The sequence below is a fragment of the Colletotrichum lupini genome, chromosome 6 (genome assembly GCF_023278565.1).
Source record: "Colletotrichum lupini chromosome 6, complete sequence".
NCBI lineage: Eukaryota > Fungi > Ascomycota > Sordariomycetes > Glomerellales > Glomerellaceae > Colletotrichum > Colletotrichum lupini.
Genome location: NC_064679.1, coordinates 2,430,822 through 2,446,190, shown reverse-complemented (window position 1 = coordinate 2,446,190; position 15,369 = coordinate 2,430,822). Strand labels below are relative to the sequence as shown.

The window sequence follows — 15,369 nt, the reverse complement described above, 5'->3', positions numbered from 1 at the left end:
AACGCCGTTGGCCGTCCATTGATGCCGTCCTAACTAGCCATCGCCGACACTGGCTCTTGTTTGGGAGCTGTGTTTTTCGCAGCTTTTGATGTGCGGCTGCCTGCGCGCTTCATCTGGGCGCTTTGTGTCAAAACATTGGCTGTTCTGACCATCTCGGGAGAAGCAGAAATAAATCGGTTCATTGGCGGCGACGCCTGCGGCACGACATGGCCGTTCGTCACGGCTGGTATCGGTTGTTGGTTGGACGGGCCTGCTGCTGCTTTACCTCCCTGCATTGGACTGCTCAATCGAGCACCGGCTGCTGCAGGTCCTGTGTTGATCTTGTGTGCAATGTGGTTCGGGTTGGCCCATGGAGTATCTTTGATAAATTGCTCCCCGGCGGGGCCGAGGTTAGATCCGAAAGCCACTGCTTGATAATCGTCAATGGGCTGCATTATTGAACGCTGACGAGGTTTCGTGTTGCGCTGGTAGGAGTCAGTAATGTGTTTTCCACCCGAAGAATCCTGCGATTCACTAACCTTCATTTGCTCCAGGTCATCCTCGATCTCTGAGCCACTCGCGCCCCTCATGGCCGGCACCGCGGGGAAGCCCTCATGCTTAGCGAGACCGGCCAAAAACGAGACCTCCGAATTGTATGCCACGGCATTCCTTGTGCGCTGTGCAGGGTTCGTGGGGAAGAGGAGGCCGTAGTCCGGAATGCTGTGTGCGCTTCGCCTTGCATTCTGGGTCTCGTACCACTCCTTGTTGAGATCTTCGAGCATCTTTGAGCGCTTTTCCCGAGAGCCTTGGTAGAATTGATTCCAAATCTGGGCACGGCGCGCCACTGCCAATCTCTCAAGGGCCTCAACCGAGAGCTCGTATTCTTTTTCAATATTTCGAAGCCTCTTTTCGAGCCTTTCGTCCAGACATTGCTTCATGTTTAAGTATTCGGGATGTGTCGGCGGCTCGGCTTGCAGTGAAAGTTCTTCATGCTCGAGGCGCTCGAGGCGATCCTTGTACAAACTGTGAAAACTGCGTTAGTCGCTGAGAAAGCTAATGCTTCTTCTCGGAGAGACTCACCGCTCGCGGAAGACGACAAATTTCTCTTCGAGATCGGTCCATTCCTCAACCGCAGCACGTTTTCTTTCAACTGTTGCATTTTGTCAGCAAGGCTTCGAAACATGGATGGGTCGCAAGCCACCTACATTCTTCGTCATTCCTGGTCGCCTCTGCCTCGTCGTCACCTTCGTGGTCAGCCTGGTCGTCGCCGTGAGGCCCCGAGTCGTCGTCACCACGACTATCGTCTCGGGCGTCGCCCTCGTGCCCTTCGTTTTCGTGAGCCTCGACAGCGTGACCTTTCCTTCTGCTCCCATTGCGGGTAACCTTTTTTGTGATTTGTGAATCCTTGATCGGGCTGTGGCCATCGCGCGAAGGGCCACGCTTGCTGTGGGGAAGTTCCAAAACACTTTCCTCGGTCGCTGAGTGATCACCAGTATGTGAGTTTGTGGACGGGGCCTCGTCGTCATGCATTTCCACGTCAGTCTTGTGCTGATCCTGCTCCTGGGGCACGACGGAACCGGTGCGCTTCCTGGCGGGCTGGCCTGGCTCGGAAGATTCCGCGACCGGCGACCGCTTCCTTTTCTTGCTATCGGTATTCTCAGGGTCGTCTTCGGTGGCTGGGAGCTCGGTCGACTTCTTGGGCTTGGTGGGCGAGCCCAAGTCACCGTGACTAGAGGTCATTGACACGTCGTCGCGGTCGGAAAGACTGTCGTCGTCGCCATCGTCGTGGCCGTCGACAGAAAACGTCTTTTGAAGCTTGCTAGGAGTCCGTTCGTAGACCTGGCCGTCGTTGAACTGATTGACAACGACGTCCTTGTGGCGCTGTGCCTGCGGAGTGTCGTAGAGACGCTCAGTCTCCGCTTCGGTATCATTTGCCTCTGATAGATTGCTGTCAGAGTCAAGCGCCTCGTCATGGTCTGGCCGAGTGTGTTCCAGCTGCATCCCATCAAGAGATTCACCGCCGTCCTTGTCCTCGACGTCGCTCAGCGGGCTGGAGATGTTGCTATCGTCATGATCGAGCGTCGCCTGCCCTGGAGAGAGGGCAGGCGGCGCGGACGCCGTAGCTGCCATTGAAAAATTGAGTTGATACCGCGGTTTGGGATAATAAATCGGGTGTTTTGGAGATTGGTTGCGTCGTGGAGCAGTGCAATTCGGGTAGACGAGTTTTCGTGGGAACGAAGACGGGGCGCGGAGGGACAAGCACCAGCGGCAGCGACAGCGGTGGGTTGGAGGAGCGGGCGGGTCGCTGTCGTGAGGAGGGAAGCGAGTGCGTGCTAAAATCAAGGTTCGAAAGAAAGGAGTTGAAGAGAAGCATCAACGCGTGTGACTGTCTGGTCTCGAATGCAGAGGTGGGCGAGCGCAAAGTGGTGGTGTTGTGGTGGGTTTTCGGGGATGAGAGAGAAGCGTTAGTGACCTGCCGCTCCATGAGAGATGCGCTCACCTGCTCCCTCTCTCTCTGTGCTCTGTGCCTTTCTCCGGCCCCCCCCCCCCCCCCCCCCCTCAGCGGAACCAGCATCGGTCGGCAGAACCAAGTCTTAGCAACGAGCGAAAGCGGTGAGAGCTGGCACAACAGCGGGCACGGGGCACTTGTCCTCGGCAAATAGCGGTCTTCTGACGTTTTGCACCAATCCACGGTTGTTCCGTTTCTTATCGGCGCACTCCACCTCCGAAATCTCTTATCGCGCTGGAGCGCAGGCCAAGTGGTACAGAGAGCTTGATTTTTTTTCTTGTCACGGCAGCGACCTGGGGCGGATCGGTGCATCTACAGCAGACCCGTTGCAGAACATAGATACTCAGCAAAACAAGTCATATATCTGTCGCAACAATGGGGAAAAGGTGAGTTCACTCCCAATGTCATGGCACATTTTTAAGACTAATTGCTTTCTGAATAGTTCTAAACTTACGGCCTCAGGCAAGGCCATTGACCCCACTCTCGATGCCCTCTTCGCATCCAGTGTAAGTCGTTTTCTGCAAAAGTCGACCAATGCAGCCAAGAAAATTCTAACAAAATTCAGGCAGGACCTGTGAAGGCCCCAGAAAAGTCAAGGTACTCCGAAGCGCCTCCACCGAAGGCGAAGGCCGCCCCAGGGGCTTCCGACGACGATGAGGAACTACCTGATGCCGACGACGAGGAGCTGTCTGAGCTTGGTAGCGATGAAGAGATTGACCTCGAGCATATCGCCGATTCAGAGGAGGAGGAAGTGTCAGAACCAGCTGCAAAGCCCAAGAAGGAGCGCAAGCGCAAGAGAGTAGAGGACGACATCGAGGGCAAATACCTGAGCAAGCTCGCCGAGGCAGAGGAGAAGGAGATCCATGCTGAGAAGCGCAGCAAGAAGGAGTCCAAGGATACGGAAGAGGACGAAGAGGCTGCCTCAGAAACATCTTCCGAGGGCGAGAGTGCGGGTGAGGGCGAGGAGGATGAGGAGGAGGAAGAGGAAGAAGAAGAGCAGGAGGACTCTGACGATGACGCCGTCCCCGTCCACGAATCCGTCGCAGCCGAGAGCAAGGCCAAGACAAAGGACACGGAGCTCGAAAAGGCAAGCCGCACAGTCTTCCTTTCCAACGTCGCCTCCGAAGCCATCGACAACAAGACGGCCAAGCGCGCCCTCGAAGCCCACCTCACCAGCGTCCTCGACAAGGACGCCAAGCCCCCGCAAAAGATCGAGTCCATCCGCTTCCGCTCCATCGCCTTCTCCGGCGGCGGCCTCCCCAAGCGCGCAGCCTACATCACAAAGTCCCTCATGAACGAGACGACCAAGTCCGCAAACGCCTACGTCGTCTTCTCCACGCCCGCCGCCGCGCGCAAGGTCTGCGCCGAGCTCAACGGCACCATCGTCCTCGACCGCCACCTGCGCGTCGACAGCGTCGCTCACCCCGCTCCGACGGACCACCGCCGCTGCGTCTTCGTCGGCAACCTCGGCTTCATCGACGACGAGACCATCCTCGCCACCAACGAGGAGGGCGAGACGGTGCAGAAGAAGCGCACCAAAGTGCCGGCCGACATTGAGGAGGGTCTCTGGAGGACGTTTGGCAAGCACGCCGGCAAGGTCGAGAATGTGCGCGTCGTTCGCGATCCCAAGACGAGAGTGGGCAAGGGTTTCGCCTACGTCCAGTTCTACGTAAGTTGTCTTCGAATATTGCGACGTAGTGGGAGAAACATTGCTAACCAAATATCCACAGGACGGTAACCACGTAGAATCAGCCCTCCTCCTAGACGGCAAGAAGTACCCCCCGATGCTCCCCCGCATCATGCGCGTAACCCGCGCAAAGGCCCCCCACAAGACCGCCCTCGCCATGGAGCGCACCAACAAGGCCAGAGCCGCCCAAGCAGACGCCTCACGCGGAGCCCCCGGCAGCACAAAGTACAAGGCCAAGATCACCCCCGAGCAGCAGTCCCTCGCCGGCCGCTCCAGCCGTCTCCTGGGCCGTCAAGGAGCCCGCCGCGAGCAGCGCAGAGGCCGAGAATTCGAAGATAGGAAGCCGCGCGCCCCTGGAAACGGCTCCGGCGCCATCCCCAAGGATGAGATGAAGAAGCCCGAGGACTTTATTTTCGAGGGCCGCCGCGCCAGTGCCAAGGACGGCAGGCCAAAGGACCTCAAGTTCAACAAGCGGAGTAAGCCCCTGAACAAGGGCGGCGTCAAGAAGAGCAAGCCTACGGGCCGTGGTGCCAAGAGAGCCGCGGAGTGGAAGAAGAAGCAAAAATGAATCTAACAATTTGCGGAGGGGGTGGGGTGACCTACTTGTATTGAGGTAGTTGCATGAAATACCAAAAGTAGACGGATGGAAGCGTCGGGAAAAGGCGTACAAAATAATGAACATTATACAAAGCACATTGATACATCTGTGACTTACAGAGCAACCCTCGATTCCCACATCAAGTATTGTTTTGCTACCAATAGCACATATGTACGTCACACTCTGCAATTACAGCACCGAATCACAACATGCAAAGTAATTTGGAAGAATACGTCGATTTACAAGTGACTAGTTTCAATCCCCCAAGAGGCTCTCGTCAGACAAGTCAGGAGGTACCACGTATGTACTTGTGAAAGAAGAAAGTGACTTGGCCTCATCTATTATAACTCGAGCTTGACGCCGAAATATCCATTCGTTGGGTTATGGGTTAATCCAGTGCCTTGTGCGTCCATGTCCGTCCGGCGAGAACGAGAACGAGAACAAAAGTCTACCGAACCGACATCCCGACGGCCGCCAAAAGAACAAACTTTTTTTCATGCAATTCGGTTTTCGTCCAAGGCTGCCGGGTTCGTCATTGTTCGTTGCAGCAACCGATATACCGCGAAACAAAAAAACGGGACGGTCTCCGATGTCGGCTTAGTACTCGGCATCGTCCTCCTCACCCTCGTACGAGTCGGCAGCAACCTCCTCGTAATCCTTCTCAAGTGCAGCAAGATCCTCACGGGCCTCGCTGAACTCACCCTCCTCCATACCCTCACCGACGTACCAGTGGACGAAGGCACGCTTGCTGTACATGAGATCGAACTTGTGGTCCAGTCTCGACCAGGCCTCGGCGATGGCGGTGGTGTTGGACAACATGGAGACGGAGCGGTCGACGGAGGCGAGACCACCATCGCCAGCGGCGGCGGGAACGGCCATGGGCTTCTGGTAGTTGATTCCGAGCTTGAACCCGGTAGGGCACCACTCGACCAGGTTGAAGGAGGACTTGGCCTTGAGGGCAGCAATGGCGGCGTTGCAGTCGCGGGGGACGACGTCGCCACGGTACAGAAGGGCAACAGCCATGTACTTTCCGTTGCGGGGGTCGCAGACGACCATCTGGTTGTTGGGCTCGAAGCCTGTGATGGATTAGCGCTCGTTCGTATTCACATTTTGCTGGCAGACGATAAAGACATACACTGGAAGGTGAGCTCCTGGACCTTGAAACTCTCGTGAGAGCTCTTGTTGGCAGAGATGACGGGAGCGTAGCTGATCAAGGGGTAGTGAATACGAGGGTAGGGGACCAAGTTGGTCTGGAACTCGTTGAGATCGACGTTGAGGGCACCATCGAAACGGAGGGAGGAGGTGATGGAGGAGACAACCTGGGCGATCAGGCGGTTGAGGTGCTCGTAACCGGGACGGGGAATGTCGAGGTTGCGGCGGCAGATGTCGTAGACAGCCTCGTTGTCGACGAGGAAAGTGCAGTCCGAGTTCTCAATGGTGCTGTGGGTAGACAGGACGGCGTTGTAGGGCTCAACGACGGCAGTCGAGACGCGAGGGGCGGGGTAGACGGCGAACTCAAGCTTCGACTTCTTGCCGTACTCTGTGGAGAGGCGCTCGAGGAGGAGGGCACCGAATCCAGAACCGGTACCACCGCCGAAGGAGTGGAAGATCAGGAAACCCTGGAGGGAGTGGCAGTTGTCTATAGGAGGTATTGGTTAGTTTCAACGTGGCCGGCGGGCCGAAAGGCATCAAAAGGGGTACGGACCAGCGACGCGGCGAACACGGTCAATGACATTGTCGACCATCTCCTTGCCGATGGTGTAGTGACCACGAGCGTAGTTGTTGGCAGCATCCTCCTTGCCGCTGATCAACAGCTCAGGGTGGAAGAGCTGACGGTAGCCGCCAGTTCGGATCTCGTCGATGGGAGAGGGGTCGAGATCGACGAAGAGGGAGCGAGGAACGTATTTTCCTCCGCTCGTCTCGGTGAAGAAGGTCTCGTAGGAACCGCCGTCGACGACGTCCTTGGCGCTGGGGTCAGGACGACCATCGGAGCCGAGGCCGTGCTCGAGGAGGTAGCTGCGCGTTGGGCGGTCAGTTTCACCGGATTTCGCGTTTGGATCGGGAGGATAGGAGATTGGAGGTCAACGTACAGCTCCCAGGCAGAGTTACCCAGCTGGGTACCGGCCTGACCGAGATGAAGGTGAAGAATCTAGAGATATCGCCGTCAGTATTGGGGCCACACACCGAGGTCAGAATGGATGGGACAGCTAGGTAAGGTAGGCTAGATTTCAGGGGTCGCCTCGGTACGGGAAAATGGGGGAGAGTAGCGAGCAGCCAGCAAGCAACCCACGATCCCGCGGGAAGCTGTGATATGGAGGATTTGGAGTAGAGATCAGAAGATAAAAGGAGAATGGATGACATTGAACATACCTCGCCCTTCATTGTGTAATGTGGCTCAATGAAACTTGGGAATAGCTGCGACGCAAAGTGGAATGGGGAAAGGGAATATTTTCACGCGCGCAGCGCAGAGTTGAGGTTCGGAAGAGCTAGGGGGGGGAGGAAGGTGTTGGCGATGGTTTTCAGAGGTTTGGAGTGGAGGGTCACTTGTTGTGGGCAAGGCGGGGCACAATCAACAAGGCCGACCAGTGGCGCGATAGGCTTCAAGGCAAAGGGTATTCCCCCCCCTTCTTCACTGGGCTTAGCGTCTGCCTTTCACTGCTAGCTTTAGTGCTCTAACAGCTGTTGGTGTGTTGGGTTTCCAGTACCAAGATGATTGCGGGGTTCCTCTGAGCCAATCAAGTACCGGTGACACTCTCACCGCTACATGGCCCAAGCGTTTTTCCCTTTTGTCTATTGGACGACGTTCAGGGGTGCATGAAGATACCCGCACACTGCCACCTGCCATCACCATTTACCGGCCCTTCACACGGCAACAGCTGCGATATACGATGGGATATCAAGCTCGGAAATATTCTTTCCTTCTTCACCTGGCTATCAAGGCAGAAACAGACATATTTAAGGCTTCAATTGCATTCAGTATCCTCACCGCTCACTCATCAGCTGCCACCTCTTCTCTTCCTCCTTGACACAAATGGTCTGTGCGGGGAATCCGGGGTCCAAGGCATTGACTTTCGGGAATAGCAGGCGAAGATCTTGCCAGATTCGTAGTGCCTTTGATGAAGAAAAAAAAAACTGAGAGCACTTTGGGAAGGCTGGTGGTTCAACAACTTTGAGGCTCTAGCACGGCTATACCCTGGATTCTTCTTCTCTAATTCAGACAGCCAAGTTGACTCAACGTCGTTCGAAGGCATATCCTCGTAGTCGGTGACATCCGAGCGATCTTCAGAGGGGCCGAGCCAGATCCGGCCCCACTCTCCGCTTCCGTTTGTCGCCCGACGTCAACAACTTCTCCTTGTCCAAGGTAGCCCTACAACAATTTAGACGACAAGGCGGATCAAAGAACTCAAGTTCAAAGTAATCAATAGATTGTCAAGGGTATTCAAGTTCGTCACAGCTCAAAGAATAACTCTTCTGGTAGGAACGGTTTGGTTCCCGAATTGCCCACTCCAAGGTAGAGACTAACTTAGCCTCGAGCAAGGATACGCAGTTGAGGGCAATATTACCTTATAGTTCATGGGTTAGGTGTCAAAACTGCTTTAAGCTAGCTGCGACTTGACATAATCCATCTCGTGGTGTTACATTATTCAAGTCACGAGTACAATGGTTTAGAGGCGCATGTCCATAGCGTACTCGTTTCCACCTTCAAGAGAGTGGTAAACGGCAAGATTCATGGTTTCACAAACAGCCTTCCTAGGCAAATTTGTACAACCTTGATCCTATCAAGTTCATTCTCATCTCGTGCTTTACGGCATTTCCTTTTTCCTTCAACGCCACGTCAATGTTCCTCCTTCTAAACGGTCACAGCTTGTTCTGCTATCTGTTCCTGACCCTTCGGCAACGTGAGAGTATCTTCCATCAACGACTTTGAGGCAGCCTAGACTGCGTGCTTTTTGGCAGTAGCCAGCTGGGGTCGGGGAGGGATCACCTAGTTGATCGTGACAGAGCTTCTGCTAGTAAAATCTAATTTCGACCTCATGTATAATTTTCTTACCTTTCTACAGTGGTACCATATCACGTCCAGACCCAGCCTTGAGAGATGCGAGACCCCTCACTACGCCTATCAATCTCTAATCTGCTATTATCGCCTGGAAAGAACGAGATTGGTCCTCATTTCTTGTGACTTTAGTAGACGGAATGTCAACCATAGGAGCCACCAGTGCTAGATGCTTCTGGAGAGCTCCGGGCCATCGAAACTCTCTCGTCGCAGGCTACATGCCTTAGCTCCGCAGAAAACCAATTAGATGGGTCGAAAACAACGAAAGCCAGAGCCAGCATCTGCTGTATACTTGAGAAACAAATGCCTTCTATGCCAAAGTGGCAAGACTAGCCCTTGGAAGAAAGTGGAAGTGGATAGCGAAAAGAGTCCCATTACCTTTCTGAAATGGCAATTGCGACAGATCCTAGCACCCTTGTCAGATGCTGTCTGCTGTCCAGCTTGAACTAGCCCACGTCCAGACTTGTGATATCCATCGTTCTCGACCAAAGTCCCTCTAAAGACCGTAGTCAGTTCCAGAATGATCTCTTAAATTTCAACGGAAGGGGCACACCTGAACCGGGTCATTCTCGGCTCTTGCCATCTCATAGGTCTTACATGCCGCAAAGCCGTATCCCCTCATCAATACTGCACGTCCCGTAAAATGCATGCAACTCTCACCACCTAATCAAATGCTACATAAAACGGGCGCTAAGCTGCCGGTAGCGGGGCCGACGTAATACGATATCGAATGACACAAGAGCTATTTCCATCACATTTTAGACCTTGTAGACGAATTTTAAAAAACCCCGGTAGATCGACATCTTCAAGGCCGCCATAGGTAACTGCGGTACGACGTGGTGCTGACACCTCCATATAAGCGTGACAATCACAACTAAACTCCGTAAACTTTGGAGGATACGGCAAAAGTGGGAAAATGATACAAAATACCCTTCTTCTCTCGCGAGACCGCGACTTTCAGGTGGTGAAAATCCAAGATCCCGACGTAGAACAGCTCAACATCCAGCGACGTCAGGAGACAAACCGCCCAACATGGCCATCCCAAACCTCACGTCCCTCGACCTCTCCCCCCTCCAATATACCGCCCTCTTCCTCGCCCTCCTAACCCTCTACTACACCCTCACCTCCCTCCTCGCATGGCACCGCCTCCGCCACATCCCAGCCTACTCCCCCTTGTCCACCTTCTCCTACCTCCCGCTCTTCCTCATCGCCCGCTCCGCCCGCCAAGAAGAAATCTACCGCGCCCTCAACACCTCCCGCCTCGTCCGCGTCGGCCCCAACGAGCTCCTCACAGACGACCCCGCTCTTCCTCATCGCCCGCTCCGCCGCATCAACGCCGTCCGCAGCGACTACGGCAAAGACTCGTGGTACTTCTCCAGCCGGTTCAACCCCTACCAGGAGACCATGTTCACCACGCTCGACAGAGGGGAACATGATCGGATGAAGGCCAAGACGGCGGCGGCGTATGCGGGGCGGGAGGTGGATTTGCTGGAGCCGAGCGTTGATGTGCAGGTTGTGAGTTTGGTCAGGCTTTTGAGGGAGAGGTATGCGTATGATGGGGGCGTCAGCGGCGGTGGTGATGGGGGACGAGGAGGGAGAGGAAAGTTGGTGGACATGGGGGTCTTGCCGGCGTATCTTACCATGGATGTGATCACCGCCGCCGCCTTCGGGAAGCCGTTTGGGCACCTGGAGGCTGATGCGGATGTGTTTGGGTTTATCAAGCAGATGAGGGATAATTGGCCGTTGATCGCGATCACGTTGGATACCCCGTGGATCCGGACGATTCGGTTTTCAAAGTTGTTTCTGAGGTGGCTTGGGCCAAGGACGACTGATGAGATTGGGCTTGGGCAGATGATGGGGTGAGTATCGTCTCTCATCGCGGAAGCCGTTCATACCATAGGAGTTACGACTAACGGGGTGATAGGATTGCTGAGAAGTACGTCGGAGAGAGGTTCAAATCCACCTCGAAGCCTCAGAAGGACATGTTGGTACGTCCATCTACATTTCACGAACTCTGCTTCTTGCCCTGGGAGATGGTACTGACGAATTCGACCAGGGATCGTGGATCAAGAACGGCATGACGCAGCAAGAATGCGAAGCCGAAGGCCTCTTCGCCCTCGTCGCCGGCTCGGACACTACCGCCTCCGTGATCCGTGTCACAATGCTGCATCTGATGTGCAACCCCAGGATTTACCACAAATTCAAGGCCGTCATTCGGGACGCCGTCGCCTCTGGTGTCTCGACTCCGATCACCTTTGACCAAGCCAGCAAGATCCCGTTCCTACGCGTGCGTATCACCCCCCATCCCCCCTCCCCCTCCCCCATCCAACATGCGATCCATACTCAGTACACGACGATACTAAACCCTTACAGGCCCTAATCTACGAAGGCATCCGAATCCGCGCCCCAGCAACAGGCCTCTACCCCAAAACCGTCCCGCCCCAAGGCGACACCGTCGACGGCAAGTTCATCCCGGGCGGCACCGCCATCGGCATGAACGCTCCCGGCCTCCTCAAATCCCCCTTGCTCTTCGGCCCCGACGCGGACCTCTTCCGGCCGGAGCGGTTTCTCGAGGTCGACGACGACGCGGCCAGGCTGGGCATGGAGCGCGACGTGGAGATGGCGTTTGGGTACGGGCGGTACATGTGTGCGGGTAAACCGGTGGCGTTTATGGAGCTGTATAAGGCTTTCTTCGAGGTAAGTTCACAGTGACTAGACTAGGGCTGTCATCGACTGGGGATACGAAATGCTGACGTTTGCGTGGTTAGCTTATGCGCAACTTTGATTTTGAGCTTGCGGATCCGGTGAGGCCGTGGGATTCGTATAGTTACAACATCTTTGTGGAGGAGAACATGTGGACCAAGGTGACCATTTCGGAAATCAAGTAGGAGTTTACCGCTGCGTACGTCGTTTGACGGATGAGAGTTGCATTCCCTCTTAGACACTCGGTTTGATCATCGATTTTCCCTTCTCCTAGAACGTAACAAGCGAGAGGCAACAGTTCGATGTGCTTAGTAGGCCTAGTTCTGGTAGCCATTGCCGAGTCTCCAGAATAAACGGATCTGGACACGTTCCGTCGTAACTCCATACCGAGATGTTCTGGTTCAAATTGCTCAACCAATAGAAATGGTGCCTGAATTTGACTTTCAATGGACAGCCTCGCCTGTGCCATCAACATGCATGAAGCTTGTGAATGTCGACTATCCACATATATGTGTTTGCTGGTCTAACCAAGAGCATGAAGATTGAGGTGATCCAAAACAACAAGCCCGGCCCGCGTGGTCGGGACTGAACTCGCTCCTTCGGATCTTCACGTCCCTACTTCCTTCCTTCCTTGACCTACCTTACCTCAGGCACCCGATGGTATATACCCCCCTCAATCCCATTCCCGTCACCAGCACAGCAGCGCCCGTCTAGGTCGGCGAGGTCAGGTCAAGCTGTGAGCGAGGTGGTCGGATGGTCAAAATAAAAACAAATACTCCTATGAAGTCAGATCTCGGGTTGACTGAGGGGCGCGCTGTTCAATTCCGGGCAGGGCGTGAATTATATGGTCAGTATTTCCCCTCCCTTCCTATCCCTTTCTGTTTTCCTTCTTCTTTTTATACTAAGCAGTAACATACTCCGGTGAGCACCCATACATGCACATACATACGCACTCAGATCCAGACTCTGGCCCGAAACATCGCTTTCAATAATCATTCTCTGAGAAAGAGCCTCAAACTGCTTCCCCATCATAGAATCATCCAATCTAGCGTGCCACATGACCGAAATAGGCCATAGCATCGATGACGAACATGAACTCATGGCATGGATCGTCAACGAGGCGCAATAAGGTTCTGACAGAGCGCCCACTCCCGTGCGCCGCGCGCACGTTATGATGCAGGTCTTTCGCGTAGCACGAAATTGCCTATGCGGGGAACAAGCTGACAGAGGAGGGCGAAAACGTACAGATGCCTGGAACCAATTAGCGCCCATATTGCGCATTAGCAGGGCAGCAAAGAGCCCCGTGGAGGGCTTCAGCTTCCCTACGATTCCCAGTTTGGGACTTGGGAGTTGGGACTGGGAGCAATAGGTCGAACCACACGGGACCGCGCGACGCCGGTGCACCCCACGTTGGGTTTCGGGTCGCCCCGGACGAAAGTCTACGTGCCGAACGGTAGCTTCAGGCCCCGCCCTCTCTTCAGCGGGTTCAAGTTGGAGCAGCAGCGGTGCCGGGATTCTCTAGTATGGGGGCCACTTGTTAAACGCCCACACAACTCGGTTAGAATACGAATAAGAGATATCCAGATTCGGAACTTTTGAAAGCCCCGAAGCCTTTCTGTGCCGTTGCCAAGCAATTGGTTGGCTAAGGACATCTTTCTCAAGATGCTGACCGCTGACTCTCTCGATCTTCGTGCACCTGATGGGGGGCATCGGCTGCTGCGATATCCAGCTCCGAGCAGTTCAGACTGAACCCCGGTACTGCAAAATGGCATTTCGGCGCAAGGACCGGCGAGGTGGGGAAGCCCTGGGACTTCCATGAGAAAAGCGTTTAGCGCATTGATCGGCTCGAATTTCAGATGCGACGGGCAAGGAGCGCGTCTTGAAAAGGGAATCTGGCATAAAAAGCCTCCCAGCCCCCCCCTCCTTTAGCGTTGCGTCATGGAAAAACAAGCTTCCTTCTCCAACTGCACCTAAAATCGTCATCTGTGTAGTTCAGAGAGTTGCAGCGCGCCGACTTCACAGTAGCAGTCGTTCGACACGGGAGCTCCGAATCCTAGGACGGAGGGAAACTGGTGGATATTGATCAACATGGTGCTGGAATCTTGGACGGCGAGGGTCGCCTTCGGCTTCCTGGCGGCTTTGCTGGCATATTTTTGGAAGATCAACCGTGCCATGTCAACGATCCATCCTGAGGCTCTGCGGGTGTCGCCGGATCGATGGACGCCAGAGAAACTCAAGCGTACCTTTGAGCGTATGGAGAAACAGCCCGTTGACTGGACTCCGCACTTACCGCCGAAATTGGATCGTCGGTACATCATTGTTGGAGGCTCTGGCAAGTATTCTGCGAAACCCGTCACGTATCGCTACTGACCATGGTATGGAATAGGCCTGGTAGGAGGGCAGCTGGCTATTCAGCTCATTGCGCGCGGCCATCCGCCAGAGGCTATTCGAATCATTGACTTCCGTAAGCCTGGCCGCGACGACATGAGTGAGGGTCCGATATCTAGAGTTGATTTCGCTCAAGCCGACATTTCTTCTGAATCAGCAACCTCTGCCGCATTTGGTAGATCGTGGCCACAGTCGGTAGCACATCTTCCATTGACCGTATTCCATACCGCCGCAGTCATTCGTCCCTCAGAGCGTAGCCAGCTGGTCTACGAACGTTGCTCCCTCGTCAACACTAGGGGAACCGCCCATGTTCTTGCCGCAGCTAAGACTTCGGGAGCAGATGTTCTCGTCTTTACCTCGTCTTGTAGTGTGGCCTTGAAACCTACTAAATTCTTCAACGCTCCGTGGAGTCGGTGGCCGACGAACTTCTTCCAGGTCCTTGATGAAGTAGACTTCAAGAAGCCGATGCGTCCTCACGAAGAGTTCTTCGCCAACTATGCCAGAAGCAAGGCCGAAGCCGAGCGACTCGTCTGCAGCGCGAACAAGGTGCCACAAGATCCCACGCAGGCAGGGGGCTTTCGCACCGGCGCCATCCGGCCAGGAAATGCCATTTACGGCCACAAGGACGATTATCTGGTTGGAGCGACAGTACGCATGGCCAGTTTCCCTACCTTCACAGCGCCCTTTATGCAGAACTGGGTCCATGGGGCCAACGTGGCTCTGGCACATCTGCAGTACGAAGCAGCCCTGCTCGGCCCTCACGCGCACAAAGTGGCTGCCCGCCCATTCCTTGTCACAGATGGAGGACCGCCTCCGGTTTTCAAGGACTTTTACACACTCGTGCAGTCGGTCAGCGTGACACCCTTTCACGTGCAATACCCGCCGCCACTGATTTTGCTGCTCTTGGCTCATTGTATAGAGGCCTATTGCTTGTTGCTTTGGAAGGTGCCAGCGTTGCAGAATATCTTCTCGGAACCCGGATTGCCGTTGTACATGCTGCAGCCCGCTTCCGTGGCAGGTGCCATCAATGCTATTATCAACGATGCCGACGCTCGACGACGACCAGAGGAGGGCGGATTGGGATACCAGGCCAAGTGCACGACCATGGAGGGACTGTGTATGCAGCTCGGCGCATGGAACAAGTGGGTGAAGAGCGGAGGCGAGAAAGTCAGAAGCGAGAAGGGCATCGTCAAGGATGTTCTTGAAGTTGGAGTCGAGCCTGTTGCGAGGCGAGCATGAGGTCACAAACTCCAGCCGGCGGTCGACTGCTGGAGACCCCTTTTGGTGCATGTCGAAGGAATTCAGATTTCATCTTCGGCGGCGAATCCAAGAGAGTGGAGTATCCAGGTTTTGCTGGCGCCGTACAAAGGAAAAAGTTGTAGCTCTTGAAGAATCATGCAGCTTCCCGTCATCGGCAATAGCTTGGCAGTGTCTTGATCCAAGCTTCGGGT

At 54.9% G+C, this 15,369-nt stretch overlaps 5 protein-coding genes across 5 annotated transcripts; 3 read left to right on the top strand and 2 right to left on the bottom strand.

Annotated features, from left to right (window-relative positions):
• Window positions 1-29: 29 nt before the first annotated feature.
• Window positions 30-2,310, bottom strand: CLUP02_12213 (uncharacterized protein; the record flags this gene model as incomplete). The annotated part of the gene is made up of 4 exons (XM_049291177.1): window positions 30-464; window positions 519-1,002; window positions 1,060-1,129; window positions 1,185-2,310. Coding segments are annotated over 4 exons (2,115 nt in total), but the record flags the coding sequence as incomplete, so codon positions are not given.
• Window positions 2,311-2,863: 553 nt separating this feature from the next.
• Window positions 2,864-5,022, top strand: CLUP02_12212 (RNA recognition domain-containing protein; the record flags this gene model as incomplete). The annotated part of the gene is made up of 6 exons (XM_049291176.1): window positions 2,864-2,874; window positions 2,931-2,994; window positions 3,054-4,157; window positions 4,219-4,721; window positions 4,793-4,810; window positions 4,893-5,022. 6 exons carry the CDS (start codon window positions 2,864-2,866, stop codon window positions 5,020-5,022), a joined length of 1,830 nt encoding a protein of 609 aa, XP_049148321.1.
• Window positions 5,023-5,370: 348 nt separating this feature from the next.
• CLUP02_12211 (tubulin/FtsZ family protein) lies at window positions 5,371-7,155 on the bottom strand (the record flags this gene model as incomplete). The annotated part of the gene is made up of 5 exons (XM_049291175.1): window positions 5,371-5,849; window positions 5,909-6,412; window positions 6,479-6,789; window positions 6,864-6,922; window positions 7,144-7,155. The coding sequence occupies 5 exons, from the start codon at window positions 7,153-7,155 to the stop codon at window positions 5,371-5,373; spliced, it is 1,365 nt and encodes a 454-aa protein (XP_049148320.1).
• Window positions 7,156-9,859: 2,704 nt separating this feature from the next.
• Window positions 9,860-11,715, top strand: CLUP02_12210 (pisatin demethylase; the record flags this gene model as incomplete). The annotated part of the gene is made up of 5 exons (XM_049291174.1): window positions 9,860-10,686; window positions 10,752-10,815; window positions 10,884-11,114; window positions 11,201-11,524; window positions 11,596-11,715. 5 exons carry the CDS (start codon window positions 9,860-9,862, stop codon window positions 11,713-11,715), a joined length of 1,566 nt encoding a protein of 521 aa, XP_049148319.1.
• Window positions 11,716-13,618: 1,903 nt separating this feature from the next.
• CLUP02_12209 (3-beta hydroxysteroid dehydrogenase/isomerase) lies at window positions 13,619-15,157 on the top strand (the record flags this gene model as incomplete). Its single annotated transcript, XM_049291173.1, has 2 exons — window positions 13,619-13,781; window positions 13,917-15,157. 2 exons carry the CDS (start codon window positions 13,619-13,621, stop codon window positions 15,155-15,157), a joined length of 1,404 nt encoding a protein of 467 aa, XP_049148318.1.
• Between the last annotated feature and the right edge of the window lie 212 nt (window positions 15,158-15,369).